This window comes from Thalia democratica, chromosome 8 (assembly GCF_965202585.1).
Source record: "Thalia democratica chromosome 8, ktThaDemo2.hap1.1, whole genome shotgun sequence".
Taxonomy (NCBI): domain Eukaryota; kingdom Metazoa; phylum Chordata; class Thaliacea; order Salpida; family Salpidae; genus Thalia; species Thalia democratica.
In genome coordinates, this window is record NC_139172.1 from 34836699 (window position 1) to 34854357 (window position 17659).

At 25.8% G+C, this 17659-nt stretch overlaps 1 protein-coding gene across 1 annotated transcript; it reads right to left on the minus strand.

Moving 5' to 3' along the window:
* Positions 1–1216: 1216 nt before the first annotated feature.
* Positions 1217–16450, minus strand: LOC145842709 (AP-1 complex subunit mu-1-like). Its single transcript, XM_082950187.1, has 12 exons — positions 16381–16450; positions 15174–15257; positions 12633–12773; positions 11719–11849; positions 9720–9828; positions 8533–8695; positions 5186–5328; positions 4529–4600; positions 3659–3817; positions 3293–3418; positions 2764–2839; positions 1217–1745 (listed from the first exon to the last, which is right to left on the minus strand). The coding sequence occupies exons 1-12, from the start codon at positions 16420–16422 to the stop codon at positions 1723–1725; spliced, it is 1269 nt and encodes a 422-aa protein (XP_082806313.1). The 5' UTR covers positions 16423–16450; the 3' UTR covers positions 1217–1722.
* Positions 16451–17659: the final 1209 nt, after the last annotated feature.

Consider the following 17659-nt stretch of genomic DNA (forward strand, 5'->3'; position numbering starts at 1 on the left):
AAATTTCCTGGTTTTAAAAATGCTTTAGTAGAGGTATGTTGAAAGTGTTTCTTGCAAATCACTTATGATAACTCTTGGTGTTGATCTATCTCACGTAATAAGGTTTTATTGTCAACGTGAATATAGCAGTGTTATTGGTCGTATTACAAGGTGTACTTGTAGACTACAGCTTCTAATAATGGGTTTTACTTAGTTGTGACACAAACTTTGATTTCAACAATTTTTTGATATTTAAAACAAAAACAAGAAAAAAAAAGTTTACTGGCCAAGAAAAAATACAAAAAGGGACGTGAAAAGTAATTATCATTTAAATACATAAGAATTTTTTATAGATATTCTTCCGTAATTTAGCGTTCTACTGGATAAAACTTTGGTTAGATCCAGATCTTGGTAACTTATGGCACTATCCGGAGTTACTATGATGTAGAACACTAGTAACTAAATCAAAAATATGTCAAAAATGTTGCTTATTTACTAATACTATAACAATTTACAATATATGAAAAAATTGGTCGAACAAGCTAAAAAAAAGTTTAAATGCTAACATAGTTCCTTTTCAAAAAAAATACAATTCCTCTCAATTGTATATAATTACTTTATAAAAGTTTTAAAATACTTTTATATGGCTTAGTTTGCTTGAAAGCTAATCAAAATTCTCTCAGTCTTGGTTGCTGTTTACATGGTTTGCAAATCTTCTCAAAATTCATTTTTTAATTGTAGTTTCTTTGTACTTTTCTTGCAATCGTCCTTTTAAGTTTAACTTTTAGTTATAGTTTCTTTGTTCTAGAAAACTAACGAAATTCGTAACTAACTTTTTAATTATACAATTTTATTTTAGCTCTTCTGAAAAACACTGCCTCCTCAGCATAAACAGGGTTTACATTCGTATGACTTGTTTAAAAAATTTTTTTTTTTATCTTAAAATAAAAAGTATCAAAAATATAACTATTTCTTTATCTGAAATACTTATGACTTTTTATACATACTTATAACATGTTTTTAGTTATATAAAAGAAGTATCTAGTCATAAAAGTTAGATAAAAAAAGCAAAATAATAAATAATGATAACAATTCAGTTTATCATACCTTTTAAAAATTACCATTTTTTGAAGTTATTTAATTTAAACAGACAATAAATGAACAAGTAAAAAAAAATTTTAAATTATTAGTTTTTACTTGTAAAATTTATTTTAGAAGCACTGATAACTTTATTAAATTTACTACAACATTTCATATTGTTGTGCACAGATAACAAAATTGTTGATTTAATAAACAGAAAACTATTCGAAAACGTACATTTAAGTATAAAACAAATGCTATTCGTATTTAAAATTTTAAAAGAATTAAAATTAAGCTGTAGCTATTAGTAATTAAAAAAATTCATCAGTTAAGCGACTGAATATCAAAAAGTTTGCAAGAATAATTAAAAAGTATATGTAAAAAGCTAAAAAATAAATACATTTAAAAGACTAACAAAAAGAAATACACTACTTTAATGTATTTGAATAGATTTTTTTTTCCTTTTAGCTACATAAATAAATAAGACACCAGATACTAATATGAAAAAAAAGTTTTTTTAAATTAAAACGGTGTCTGGGGGTTAAAATAAAAATCTAGTTTTTTTAACATGGTCCCTTTATAAGTATTGCAACATTTTATAAGAAGTTTTAATTTGGTCAGATTAATTTTTCATTAGACTCCTACATGTCTTTTGCCTTCATCTTAAGTTGTTCTTATCTCATAATCTGTTATTTTTTAAAAATTGATTGACAAATTGAAATAAACCTTAAGAGTAGAATATAACTTTTTTTAGCTTAATACTTTAATAAAGTAAATCTAAAGTAAATAGAAGTTAAAAACTAATTATGTATTAAACAGTATTTCAAACCAGCTTTTCACATAATCATGTAATAAAAAGTTTAGTTGAGATTTTTAAATTGTAAGTTTACTTAAAAACACTTGAGGGTGCTGTAGTACACAATTTAAAACATTAAACTGTAATATAAAACTTTAAAAATAAACATGTAGATGAGGTAGTTTCAAAGTATGCATTTTTTTGGCAAAATTTTTATGCTTTTAAAACTGTTTTGAATTAATTTATCAAAATCTAATTTATTTACAAAACTTGTACTAAAAAAACCTCTATATTAAATAACCAGGGTTGCCACTCGCTTTTTCAAAAATTTTCCAGGTTTTCTAAATTTCCTCCAGGTTTTTAAAAGTACATATTTTCGGGTTTATTTTTAGTTTAAATTTAAGTTTAAGGTAAAAAACTGTGTTAAGATACTAATAGTTAATAAAAACATTGAAAAGATACTGTAAAGCTACTTAAAATGTGATTTTTAATAAAATGAAGTTTTGATAATGAAAAAAAGTTTTTATTTATTTATCATTAGATTATTTGTGTCAAATCAAAATTTTTCTACTGAACATGCAAAACTTATTAAAATTCCAGGTTATTTAGGGATTTTTGTTCAAAATTCCAGATTTTTCTTGGTAAAGTGGTAACCCTGAATTACTTATTAACAAAATAAAGCTGTTCTTTAGTAGGCAACAATTTTTTATTTGTCTAACAGCTTTAAGATTTAAGGACTTACAACCGGGATCATTCTATCGAATACATGACTAATTTTATTGTTTACTATGTTAGTCGTTAAAACCTTTAATATGAAAAGACACAAACAAAACGAAATTGTTGGAAAATATCAACAACAATGTCACTGATGAAACGAAATTAATTAATATTAAATAACAAAAACAAACCTCCGTTTTGAGTTATGTACCTGACCCAAGGCAGAGCTTGGTACCCGCTCTTCTCAATTATCTTCAAATACCTAACCTGTTTATTCATATATTAAAAGTAATTGTGTTTACAGGAAGGGGTTCTTAATATTTTTATCTCAGTTGTTAATTGGTTAAACTTTATTGCTACCTTTTGTAAGTGTATTACACAAGTGTATTAGCTAATTGAAGGCTAAAAGAACCTTAAACACTTTGCTTTTACTAAACAAGAGTATATGTATCTTAAAACTAAATTAAACTTTTTTAACTAAAACAAAATTTGACTTTTCTATAAAGAGTACATTTAAAAAAAATCAGATTGACGAAAAGATAAATATCATTATGATAAAATAAATACAATGTTTAAGTATTAGTTTTTAAGAACCATTAAAACTAACAAAACATCTTTTATTTAATATAAGATAATTCATACATATTAAAAAACCTAAAACTTTTAATTTTTTAATATCATAGTCGTTTCGTTATGTAAAAATTGAAAACAAAATCGAACCTGAATTCCGCTGGTGGTGAAGTATGGAATTTCGAACTTTACTGAAATAGGGGGTTTCCCCTCCAACTCCTCGCTTTCCACGGAGGGGAGGCCGAAGTGCGCCCTCATCAGGAACTCCTTGCCGCCCTAACAAGGTTTCAGGTCGTCATAGTTACGTACTCGCGGTTGTCAAGTAATGTAAAGGTAGATGTGCAAATGTACAACTTGTATTTATCATTTAACAGGGTTTGAATATAAATGTGTTTAGCTTGGTTTTAGCCGTGGCAGAAAAAAAAAACTCAATTTATTTAGACTTTTTTATAAACGAAAAATTTATAATAAATAAAAGCATAAAGTTTTTTAGCTTATACGTCAATAAAAACTAACGGGAAACGACTTGATGTTCCAGTTCAGGCTGGACGTGGCGGGCATCCACTTGACGTTTCCCACCGATGTTTTGAACTTGGGGGTGTCGGCGTCGTTGGGAACCGGCACGGTGATCTCCACGTTGTTCGCCGTCGACCTCCGCTTGAACTGAGATTTCGCCTGTTGTGATATGAATTGGATTGGAATGATTTGAAACAGGGAAAATGGACACATAGTGGGCTTAAAAGGGGTCATGCGCCATTTGACTACAGTAAGGATAATAGTAATACTTGAAAATAACAGTGCGCTAAAACGAAAGCATAAGTAGTAAATTTTTTAGCTGTAGACCTCCTCTTTAACTGATACTTCGCCTGTTGTAATATAAACTGGATTGAGAAAATATGTTAGAATAAAGTGGCTTAATTAAATGTAGAATAGCAATTTGTTACTGTTTTTACAGCTTGGATTTTGCTTGTTTTGATGCTATAAAAACGTTGTTTTTATAATAGTTTAACCTGGTATTTATATTCTAATTCCTTGATTTACTAAATTTAGTACCCCAGTAAATAAAGTGACTGGATTTTTATTAGCACCGTTTTTTAACATAAAAATTCAGTTGATTATGACATGTGATTAAAACTAGATTATATTTTCGGAATAAACTTTTTTCAATTGCTTGGTATGTCTGTTTTTTAGTTCACTAGACAGTTTAATTGAAGTCAGTTAAAGTAATGGAGTCTAGAGTCTGGTGATCGTCACATGTTCATTGATGATCAATAATCATATTTTGATTTTTACAAAAAATATCGAAAACAACTTATTTAGGTTCCAAAGTTAGAAACAAATTAACACTAAAATTTAAAATAACGAAACAATAAACAAATTGAATACCTTGACCATAATTTCCACTCTGCTGTGTGAGTGTCTTTCGATAACTGATTCAATCCAAATAAGCGGTTTCACCTGCATGAAGTAGTTTCATAAAAGACATTACTGTAATGTGGAAAAAATTCATACGCAATTTCTAATTTTTTTAGTTTAACAAAATTGAATTAGATTAGATAAATAAAATCTTAACATCATACAAGCGTTTCGAGTCAGTCGTTCATTAAAATGTTTTTGTTTCTGAAACTATATTCCTTACAAAAAGAAGCACATTGATTATAAGTCACAACACTATAAATCTACGGAGTCTATAAAATAATAACACACATTAGAAAAAAAAAACATGTATAATCATCTATAATGTTTATGTGAATAGTAACTATAAACAAACTTTGTGGTTTGAAAACAAAGTTTGGAATATAAACATAGAAATGTAAAGTGGTCTACAAAATTAATAAAAGCATATACTAACCTCAAAAAAGCTCTAAGAATAGGTAGTTTTTAAAAATGAAAATTAAATTAAGTTGTGCAGAAGTGTTATCCATTTAGTTGGTATAATATTTTTAAAACATTCTAAAAGTTTATTTAAGTTAATGCAGTGTTATAACTCAGTTTGCATATAGCTTTGTAACAGCAAGTTTAGTAAAAACAGATAACACCAACATGAGTGTTGAGCCGATAGCTCATGAGTTCGAATTCCCCATCGGGTGGGATGAACGATATCGTTCTGTCGTTTTCGAACCTGGAAAGTCTCACGCACTGGTGGAACTTCACGTCCTCCATATCCACCGCCTTGCTCTTACCTCCTGTTAGGTAGTTGTACTATATTTTAACAAACTTTGAAAACCACATTTGGTAAAATACCGTTTAATAAATTTTAGCTTTGTCTAATGTCAAACATTCTTTTTGATTGTTTTACTCTTCCCCTTAAAAATTGATATTTGCTATTATTTTTTTAACATTTTAAAATAGTTTACTTTTTTAATTTCTGCTCAATTTGATATTAAAAACACTTATTTCTCTTGTGGTATTTCTCTTAGGTGATGCAGAAAAAAAAATCCGAGTTACCGGTGATCGATTTGCCTATACTCGAGTTGTCTCTGCTCGGATCGCTCCTGCTCTGCTTTTTCATTTTTAATTTACAATCGCTTGTGGAATGTTACTTGAGTGTGTACTGTTTTAGGGATTTTTCAACCTAGACTACTTACCGCAAAATATTGATTTTGCGGTATTTCTTAAAGAAATTTTGTTTTTTTGACTTCATTTGCGGCAGTCAGCTAAGAGTTTGCGGTAGTGTAGTGAGCAAAATGTCTAAATTGTAGTTTTATAAGAGATTTTGTTCTATAAAAAAAATTAAAACGTTAGAGATACTTAATTTTTTTGTTACACAATTTTAAGGTGGTGCAATTGCGGCAGTGCAACACCCCACGCGACGCCCCTGTTATTGACTGTCGTACTTTTAATATAAAACAATCTAAGAATATTGTATTTAAGACATTTTTCCTTGATTAGAAAATATTTTTTAACTGTAGATAGATTTAGTTTTACTAAATATCCTTGTTTTGACTGTCCAAAACTTTTTTATAATATATCTCTTTGTGTTAGAAAACATTATTTTTTGTGTAAAAATCAATTATTCAGATTTAACTTTAAGGTAAATTTTGTATTAAAAAAATATTAACTTTAATATTTACTCATCCTAATGCTTAAATAAAAAAACTTAATGATCACATAATTTCAAGATGAGCTTTTAGTAAAATTCGCCATACTATATGCACTTTTCATAACTTATCAGGTATAAAGTAAAAATATGTAGACATGCTTGGTTGGTACAAAATTTAATGGCATAAGGGGGTTAACACTTTTTTTTTGAAATTTAGTCTTGTTTTTTACAGGACTAATCAAGCTACCAGTTACTTTTTACCTGTTTGTTAAAATTCGAAGTAACTTTTGAGATATAAGCAATCAAAGTTAGAGGGTACAATAGATTCTTTATGGAAGGGGCAAACTAAAAAGGCAAAACTAGGCTATTTCACTAAAAAACTATCATTTCTTTATTTCTTCTTTCAGTTTTAAAGTAATATTTTTAAACATTTTTAGAGTTAAGTTTAATAAAATTATCATATTTTTAACCAAAAAATTTTTTCTTAAAGAAGAAATAAATAAAAAATGTTTTTATTTTTAATTTTAGACATAATAAAATTTTTTTTTCAAAAGTCCGCTTACTTAAGTTGTTTGTATTATCATAAAAAATATTTCCAAAAAATGTTGAAGGATACTTCTTTAAAAATGACGGAGGAGATAGATTTTTAACAAACTTTTTAAAATTCTGAGAAATTTGGTCTTGAAAATTTTTGATTAAAAACGATTACACCGAATATTTTTAGAAATCTGGTTTTATCTCAAAAGTTTATTTATTTATTTTTGTTCTATAAAAAGTATATTATAGCATAAAGCTTTCAAATAAGAGCCAACGTTAATTTTTGTAAAAAAAAAAAAGAAATGTTGGACTACCTTATGCCCTTAAAATGAAACTTTTATTTTTTCACGATTGACTGCAAGAAACTAAGACAAACATAAATGATTAAATTTTTCTGATTGAAAGAAAAAAAAAAGTTTGAAATCAATAACAAATGGTACATTTACAACTGTAAAGTCGTAGACAAATGACATGACTGTTGAAAAATAACTTGCAAAATTCAAATACAGTTTTATTGTATCACAACTGATTATAGTTTTGAATTAATTAAGTGCACTTAAAAACCAGTTTTATTTTTGGAGAAGTATAAAAAAAATTATACTGTTTTAAGAGATAGTCACGTAGTTTTTTGTCAAGTAAATCAACTTTGTCCTTAAATAAATCAATGAATATAAATATTTAGAGCATTATTTTGCTAATTTGTAGTTCCGCTTGCTATTTTGTATAAAAAATTACTAATGTTTACTGTAAAGAAATTGTATTTTTAAACGTATTTATAAAGTCTTTGTTATTGGTAAACTTGAATATGGCATTTGCAAACCTAGTTTACTTGTATTTTGTCCCTCTATTGAAAAAAATGTTTTAAAAACCACACCAGTTCAAGAATGGTAACTTCTGCTTTCACTATTTGGCTTGCAAAGAAATTTGTAACCTCAGTAAACTTTACAAAAAGTCCTATGCAAAGAGAAGAATGATGAGTTTTTTTTTTTGATAATTTTTGTTTAAAATATCATTGAAATTTTCTTTTTGGTAGCAAGCTTTTTGTTTTTGTTGGCCCTAGTTTATATCAACATGCAAAATTAAAGTCTACTTGTGTCATTTCAATAAACAATATAAATAAAAATACAAAAACGATTGGTTAAACATTAGATTTCAGCAAAAAATAACAAAACACAAATGCAAAACGATAAAACTTAAATCGTTCGAAATACGTAAAGCAATTTAAAGTATAACAAACTTTGTTTTATTTCAGTCAAACTCAACACATAGCCTAAAATTTGATTATAAAAAAAAACTTGCCTAAACCAGCATAAGGAAGCAGCTTGCCTTCTAATAGTAGTTATAACATGTTAACTTAAACAAACACCACAAAATTTACTAAGTACTTTTTTTTAACACTAATTATAGTACACTTAAAGCCTTGAGTTTCAACCAATACTACAAGTTTTTAATAAATACTTATTGTTTAACTTTTTTGAACATAATCAAAATTACTTTAAAAATCTTCTTTTAAACACTACTAATTAGAGCAAATTTGTAGTTCTTAATTTCAAAATCACAATTTCTATAACTATCGTAGTTATTTATACCATACAAACTATAGCACATTAATATATATATATAAATATATACTAATGTAGTTATTTACACTACACATACTAATACATACTTCATAATCACTACAATACAAATCTTCACTACATCTTCTCTTAAACACTCTAGTGAGAGTAAATTTATAGTCCTCAAATTAAAAATTCACAATTTCTATAATTAATGTAGTTACACACACTAATACTTCACAACCACTAACTGCCGGTGTTCTGGAACAGTATCTTGTCGTTGAGTCCCAGCCTCAATTCCGGCATCCCCGACAGGTACACCCGCATCTTAACCGATCCCACGATCTCCGACCGCAGCACGTTTCCGTTGGCAGACACCAGCAGGTTCACCGACTCTATAACGTCCAAGAACACCTGGTAGGAAAAGAATATATTTATTTAAGGTTTTTAATAAAAAGAAATGTACAATCATAATTTTACACTTCAAGATTTCAATGAAGGTATCAATTTTATCACGTCCAAGAACACCTGGTTGAAAAAATTATGAATGTATACTAACAATATATTTTTAGAGATATTTTCTTTTTATTTACTATATTCAACAACACCTTGGGGGTTAATTGGTAAACTTTTATGTGAATTAAGTTTTTTGGTAAAAATTAACTCTTATAACGTCCAAGAACACCTGATTGAAAAATTATAAATATGCGTAAATTTTTCTGGTAAAAAGATACGTAAACTACATTTATCATTTTGCACAAAAATTTGAATAGGGTTTTAGTTTTAACACGTCCAAGAAAGCCTGGGGAGCTATTGGTAATTTTTATATCAGTTCAGTTTTTGATAAAATAAAAGACATATGTAAAATTGTCATTTTACACTTTAAAATTTTGGTGATGTTATCAGTTTTGTCACGTCCGAAAACACCTGGGAATTCGTTGGATTCAATTCATATTGGTATTTTTAAAACTGATTTATATTTTTGGACCTTTTGTTTTTTGGTTTGTTAAAGTCATATGTGCTTCACTTTTTTGGAGTCAAAACAAGAGCTTTAGTACAAACAACTACTTAAAAACTATCAAAAGAGTACACATAATGTACTTAAAAAATTTCAGATTTAAAAGGTAAACTTGTAAGAAATCGAAAAACAAAATGCTCAAAAAAAGATCTTAATAGGGTAAAATATAAATGTATATAAACCTAACAATAACACAAAAACAATAAAACACAAACAATACAATATTGAAGAAGTGCTATCAAAGTTTGAAAATGTTTATAAACTTTATATTTCAAAAAAGCACTTCGTTCTTTCTGTATGTTACTAAAAAGGAAAACATTAAACCTACAGAAAACAAATGAGTACAAACCATACATGTGAAACATATAAGTAGCGCTTTAAGGTTGGTAACCTACTATTAATTTTTATATTTCAAATCACCTCGTTCTTTCTGTACGTGAGTCCCTCGGATCGCCAGCTCACTGCATTAGTCACCGTGGAAGGCGGCCTCACCTGCACTTCGAGCTTGTGCGACTGTTGCGTTATGTATCTGTACGAGAAAATATTATTAAAATGTATAAATATACTGGAACTTTTGTTGAGCGCTTGTTGTTTAAAAATAGTTTAAGAAAGATAGTAAAAAAAAATCAGAATACTACAAAAATTTATGCACGTGCAAATAAGTATGTTGTGGATTTAGTTTATTCATTTTCTTTTTATTACACGAACGTTTTCAAAACTACACAGAGTTCCTTTTTAAGTGATAAATGTTAAACGAATTTTAAGATATTTAGTTGATAAACAGTTATAAAATAAGTTTAATTTGTGACGATTGAATGTTAACAAATACAAATTTTAGAATTTAACAAGTAAAATTTAAGTAAAAATATGTTGACTAGTAAATTGTTAATAATTTCTAATTTTGTCTTTCTATTTAATGATAACTCGTTTTTAATTTTAACTAAGCTATATTGATTAAACATAGATAAAATTATAATAAAATACACGGGTTACCACCTTTGTGTCAAAAAAAACTGTCTTGAGTGACCTTAAACTGTCCTGATTCATACTGGGTTTTCTTTAAACCCTTAAAAAAATGTTCTATGGTAATTATAGCTATCATTAGTTTTTTTTTAAACTTACTGCAAATAAAACTTTAACCTCTAATGTAAAAGTAAGACAACGCTAGCCTATACTCACTCATTTATTCTTTTTTACGGGAAACAAGTACTTATAACAAACAACTTTACCTATGAATAGGGGGGATCCAACATTTTTTTTTACAAAAATTAACTTTAGCTTTTATGTGAAAGCTTTAATTACTAACTACAAGCTAGTTAAACTATAGAAATCAAAAATATCATTTAACTTTTGATATATTTAATTTTTTGTAAAAATTTTTCAATATAAACGTATGGACCGCAAATTTTTTGGGTCAATTTTCTTGGAAATTTTAAAATTCACTAAAAATCTATCTTCTCCTTAATTTTTCAAGCAATCTTCTTCAAATTTTCAGGAAACATTCCTTATAATAAAAGGAAAAAACGTTACTTTAGAATTTTTATAATATAATATAAAAAATTTATAACAAAAATTAAAAAAAAAGTGTTTTTTTTTAAATATATTTTTACAAAAATATTTTTTAATTCCAAAGTAACGTTTTTTTGTTATTTTATAAAAATTCGACTGTAAAAGTTTGAAGAAGATTGCTTGAAAAATGTAGGAGATAGATTTTAAACGAAATAGTCTTTTTTTGCTGTTTTAGTTTTCCTTTCCCATAGGGAACCTAATATGCGGCCCAACTTTGACTGGTTATATCTCAAAAAATAATTCAATTTTTTTAAAACGCTAAAAAGTATCTTGAAGCTTAGAAAAAACTCTATAAAATAAGATCAACTTGTAAAAAAACATGGTGCAGTGAAGTTCATTGTTTATAAAGTATTTTAAAAATGTTTAATGCATAGATAAATATTTTATCTTTAAACTGTTTCTGTTTAATATGAGCTCAAATTTTGATACATATTAATTTCAGACTAAAACTACTATGTTATTTTTAAGATAAGTGAAGAACTAGTATAGAAAAATTTAAGTAAGCATTTCAAAATCGATAAAAATCATGTTCTTGGAGAAAATTAGTTATATAAAAAAAGAAATTATTGAAACTCGGTCGACTAAATTTCTTTCTATATCTTGAAAAAAATCTGTCCTGAGATTAGAAATATTTTGAACTACCCTGATATTTTTATAAAAAGCCAAAACTGTCCTGAGTAATCCTGCATTATAAAAAAGATTCAAAACAATCTGAATTATCCTGAGGTTTTCTAGAATTTTAAAACACACTGAGTTATCATGATTTCCCTGAGTGTGTGGTAACCCTATTTAGTCAATATCACTATTCTTCTTTTTATAAAAAACTTGTATATATATTATTGAAACTAACTCCTGCAAAATTTTAGGGTCGCTGAACTGGGGGTAGCCGAAATCAACTACTTCATCGAAGAGCTCGTAAATGATGACGAAATTGTCCTTTATCGATTCTTCCTCGAGCTCTTTGAAGTAGTGGGTCAGAATCTGTGAAACAAATTGTTGGTAATTTTAAAATGAATTTTTATCACAAAAAGTACAGTGATGTACAAAATAACTATCAACTAAATATGCAATTTTTCTTTACAAAATGAGATTAATACAATTTGGCTAACTATATTCTGAGCAATTCTCATCACCAGAGTAGAAAGCTAGCAGGAAATAAGATTTTACAAGCTTATATAGTAAAACAGTAATTATAAAGTAATCAAAAGAGAAACAATCTTACTTGTAAAAATTGTTTATATATATTATGTTACTGCTATTTACATCAAAAATATAGAACTTAATTTCGATTTATGTCAAGTATAAGATAAAAAAATTAACTTAACTTTATGGTACATAAAAAAACTATTAATCTCATTAATATTGTTGAAAAGTTTATTTTGTATACAAAATCAAATAACATAGCTTAGTCATAAATAAAACTTCCTGGTATAAACTTGAAATATTTATATTGTTAATTTAATTAATTACTGATATTTAAAAACACTTTTGTAACTTTTGAAATGTAGTATTTGTGAGAAATTAAAGTGTTGAAAAGTTTTTAGAACTAATTTATAAATGCTTAAATATCAAAACCAATGAGAAAATTAAAATTTAAATATTTACACAAGTATTCGAAAACTTATTAAAGATAAAAGCCTGCACATAGTTTGAAAAGTTCTTTTTTAATATTAGTTAGCTTTATAACATTTATGATGACTACTTCACAGCTAAATTAGTTTAGCAAACCAAAGTCCACTTTCTAAAACAAGCAAAAAAACGAACTTTGCACAGCTTGTGCATGAACTCGGTTATCATGATGATGTTGGAGTTCTTGTTGGTGGTGGAGACCACGTACAAGTTGTTGAACTTGATGAACACGAACGCCATGTCGTCTTTCGGAATCACCGGCGTCAAGGTTCCTTCCTGGTTTGCAATGGTTGATAATTTGAAACTTTTGTGTTGTAAACAAAAACTTTGAGAAATTTTTAAACAATAAAAAAAATTAGAATTCAAAAACTCATAAAAAGACTACAACCTATAATCAATGGTAAACAATTTGAAACTTTTGTGCTGTAAACAAAAAAGCTTTGAGAACTATATTTACAATACTTTTTTTGTTCAATAAAACTTAATAATTTTTCTTTGAATATCATAAACTCATATATTACTACAAACTATAGTTAAAAGATACTTGTTAAAAAGCAGGTCAAATACTTTATATATGCTTACGCATATCACTTTTTCCTATGAAAATTTATTTGTAAAGACTTCCTTATTGTTTAGAAAAAAGGTAGTTTAAATCAATATTCGTGTAACAAATTTAACTATAAATACTAAAATTTTAAAAATTGTTATTAATATAATAAACTATTGAGTATTTTTCTTTCATATAATAAAAACTACTTATGTTTAATAGCTATGAAAGAGTTAAGTAAAAGTAAAATAAAAAACATAAAAAAAAAATTCAAAACTTAAACTTGACTTTTTTTACATGATATCAAAATAAACAATTATATACATAAAGTTGATTTAATACGTTGATCAAAATGTTCATTTTATGAATCATAGACTAACAGGTACTAATAAAACTGATTTATAAACTTTCAAAAAGTAACTATTTAATATAACATATAATACATAAACTATAAACTTAAAAGCTACTATTTATACAGTTAAAGTTATATCAACTTGCTAGGTAGAGTTTAAACAACATTTTTTAAAACTTTGATTACCTATTAAAAACGAAGTTTAAGCTGGTTGAGACTGTAATAACACAAATGTAAATAACTTAGTTTTTATCTAATCATGTCTACTGATTTATTTAACCTAAAATTATAACACTCAAGTAGTAAATACCTGTAGAAAAAAAAAACAATACTTTAAATGTAAATACTGCCAATAATTTTTACTTAAATTAAAGTATCATATTAAGTAGTTGAGTTACAAAAAAAGTTTTTTTTTGTCATAATGCTTATAATAATCGAAATATAATTGTATAGTTATTTAATACGTAATTTTAGTGTGTTTGTATTTATACTTGTTTTTGATTTTTATTTTTCATTGTTAATAAACAAATTGAATAAATGCAAGGAGTTGTACTTCAGTGATATAAAGATAATTTGAAAACGTTTAAGCACTAGGAAGCTGATTTTTTTAAACACTATTTTGTGTGCGAATTAACTTAAAAGTCAAGCTAATCAAATTAGCAGTTGTAAAAACATTGGAGTATTTTGGATAATTAATTTATACAGAGTTGCCAAAGGTTTTATAAAGTACAATTTTTATTGTCTATTTATTGTAACTTTAAGTTAAAAGTAAAAAAAAGTATATATAGCATGACAATACTGAAAACATACTGTAGTGCTACTATAATTATGATTTATAATAAGATTCTAAATTATAAATATATTTTGTATATAACAGACTTTTATCAAAAATTTGTCTTTTATATATAAAAGTTGTTTTAAATGTCCAGGTTTTTCCAAAGCTTTATTAATTTTTGTTCAATATATCTGGTTTTTCCAGTTTATTTTAAATTTCTCTAACTCCTAGTTTTTTTAGACTTTTTAGACTAAATTGTCAAATTCTAGGTTTTTCAGGATTCTATGTTTTTTGGCAATCATATTTATAAAAATTAAATAAGCATGAACAAATAAAACAAAGTTTAACTGGGTCGTCTATTTCTTGTTGTATGCTGTTGTTTATTAAACTAGGCTTCCCATTTGTGTGACATATGTTTAAGTGGCCAACGTTTAGATGTAGAAAACTTAAAAAATAAAAAAAGTCATTAAACTAATAACTGAAAAAAAAGTTATGCTATTGCATTTTGATTATATTATGAATTGGTGAAAAAAAATACTTTGAATAATAATAACTAAATAGTATTTATAAAAATCATTAAAACTTAATATAAATGTTAAAAAACCAATTCAAAGGTTACATCAACTATTAAGACAATATTATTAAAAATTTAGAAAAATAGTATCAATACTTAATGACTAAAAAAACTAATTACTAGAAAACTTTAGGTAATATTTAAATACTGAATATATAAAAGAACAACGTTTAACATCTAAAAACTTGAAAATTTTACTTAAAAAATATAATCAAACTACATTTTTAATAGATAAGCAGAACATTAAACAAACACTCTCAATGAAACATAAGATATATTTCGCAATTAACTTGTTTTCATTACATTTTTAATTAACTCTATAATAATAACAGATAACAAATTGATTTTAATCAATCAAACATATGAAATAAATTCAACTGTATCAATTTGAGAAGCCTTATTAATATTTTATTCTGAATTAAAAATACCTCTTCATGTTCAAGCAAAAGTTTTGGAAAATGATCAATGACATTCATCGGTATGTCACCTCTGTAGTTCCTTGATATCAACACCTTTGAAACGTATTTAAAATTTAGTAAAAAGTCAATTGTATTAATAACAAGTTATTATTTGTATAACATCCATGCTGAAAAATGCTAGAATAAAAAAAAAGTACTTTAAATTTTGAAAACAAGACACTGCAGCTTCAGTTTGTATAGTCATTTTGATATATAAATTTAAGGTTTATGGCTTTTAGGGCTGGTTGCCATTTTACTTAAAAAAATTTTATTAAGTAGAACTTTATCAAATTTTATAGAAAAAAGAAATCAACTTACTAAAAGATAATGTTTAATATTTTTATACTATAGTTCAACAGTAAACCTAATAGACAACATTTTAAACTTGATATTTATGTAAATTTGACAAAATTTTGCTTAAAATATAATAAGTATTGTTTAATTTACTACATCTACAAAAGTTATAAAAATAATGAACAGGGTTGCCGCTCTTTGAGGCAATAAAGCCGCAAATGAGTGATCAAAATTTAGTCTGAGCTTTTAATTTAGTAAATTTAGTAATTTAAAATCAATAACATAAGTCAAAAATCAAACTGTTAATCAAGCTAAAAATTTTTAAAACACCAAAATAATAACAAAAGACCCTATGAAAACACAATGTTTTAGGAAAAAAGAATTAAAGTTAATATCTATTCAGAGTTTAGCAAATTAGCACATTTTTTCATTTTTTAACCATTCAAACAAAAAACTTTTAGAAATTCAAACTCAAACAAGCCTAAATCAGTTTGAATTTTCAAAAACGTTTTATCTATATAAGTTTGAAGCCAACAATACAACTTAAAACAACTATTAGGTATTAACTTGGTAAATAAATTAACAAAAACATATAAATTAACAGTGAGTTATTTAAAGTTACCAAAAAATATTTTAAGACAACCCTTACAATAATTTTGTTTTTTATTATCAATTAGTAAATACTTTTATCTATGCATAAGCTTTTAATTTATTTCATAAAAAAAAACACCACTAAGTATAATTTTGATTTATAATTAAAAAGCTTCAAAATCCAGATTAAAGTTTTCATAACCAAAATTTAAACGGCAAGTTTTATACAAGAGAGTGAAAGTTATAATAATATTTTTTACAACTTAAACTTTCTATCTACAAATTAACTGACCTTTCCCTTGGAATCAAGGATGTAAATTGCAGAGGCAACCATGTTTTGTGTATGTTAAAATTAATCTACCTGTAAGTACAAATAAAGTGTTTTTTGCTGCAGTAAGTTCAAAAGCAAACTATTATTGTTTTAAAAATAAGGTATAGAAATAATTCATCCAACTATAAAGATTAACATAGTATTTAATGTAAATAAATTATTCTGTTCAAAATTTTAAAAAATGTTGTTCAAAACTAAAATAAAAATTTATCTAAATCTAAAAACATATTTTTTTAAATGGTACTATTCAAAGTGACAATGTAGTACTTAATAATTTTATTATTAAAATTAAAAACAATTGTTATTCAAAAATAAAGCTAAATAAAGTATGAAAAAAAAACGCTCTTAAACTACAAATTTTTCTTTTTTATGAAAACTTTTACCGATCTTGTAAAGTTTAACTTAGAGTTTGGTATTTAATTTAATAAATTAGATTTTGTTTAAAGTAGTTATAATTTAAAAGTAGTTATACATTTAAAGTAGTTATACACAAGTTTGAATTGTTTACAGAGGCACAAGATTTCAAGCACAAAGATAAAACTTTGTTTTTGATTATCCTTTGGCAAGATTTGATGAGGTATCTTCTGATAGTTAAAATATTAACTTTGGTAAAGTAAAATACTTAAACAGATATCAAAACATACAAAACATGTTCAGAACTTGTGTAGAGACTGGTTTTAAGGGCATAGGGGGGTTATACACTTTTTTGAAATATAATCTTATTTTGTATAGTTTTTACTAAGCTACTAGATGCTTTTTACAGATTTTAAAATATCAAAATAATTTTTGATATATAGCCAGTCAAAGTCGGAGGCAACAATAGGATCTTTACGGGAGGCACAATCTAAAATGGCAAATAACTATAAACCACTAGAAATCTATCTCCTATATTTTTTGAGATAAATACCTTAAATTTCCAGAAAAGTTTCTTGCAATATTAAGAAAATTCTATCGAAACAAAATTTAAAAAAATCAAAAAGTAAAAATTTTATAATTAAAAAACAAAAAAAAACTGTATTTTTGGTTTGTTTTTTATATAAAAATAACATTTTTTTAAATTTTTTTCATATTGTTTTTGACAGATGTTTCTAAATATATCAAGGAACATTTCCTGAAAGTTTAAGGTAGTTATCTCAAAAAATGTAGGAGGAGATAGATTTTTAGTGAAATAGTCTATTTTTGCAGAACTGTATTTTGGGTTTCTAAGCTACATCAGAGCTTACTTTCAATTTCAATATTT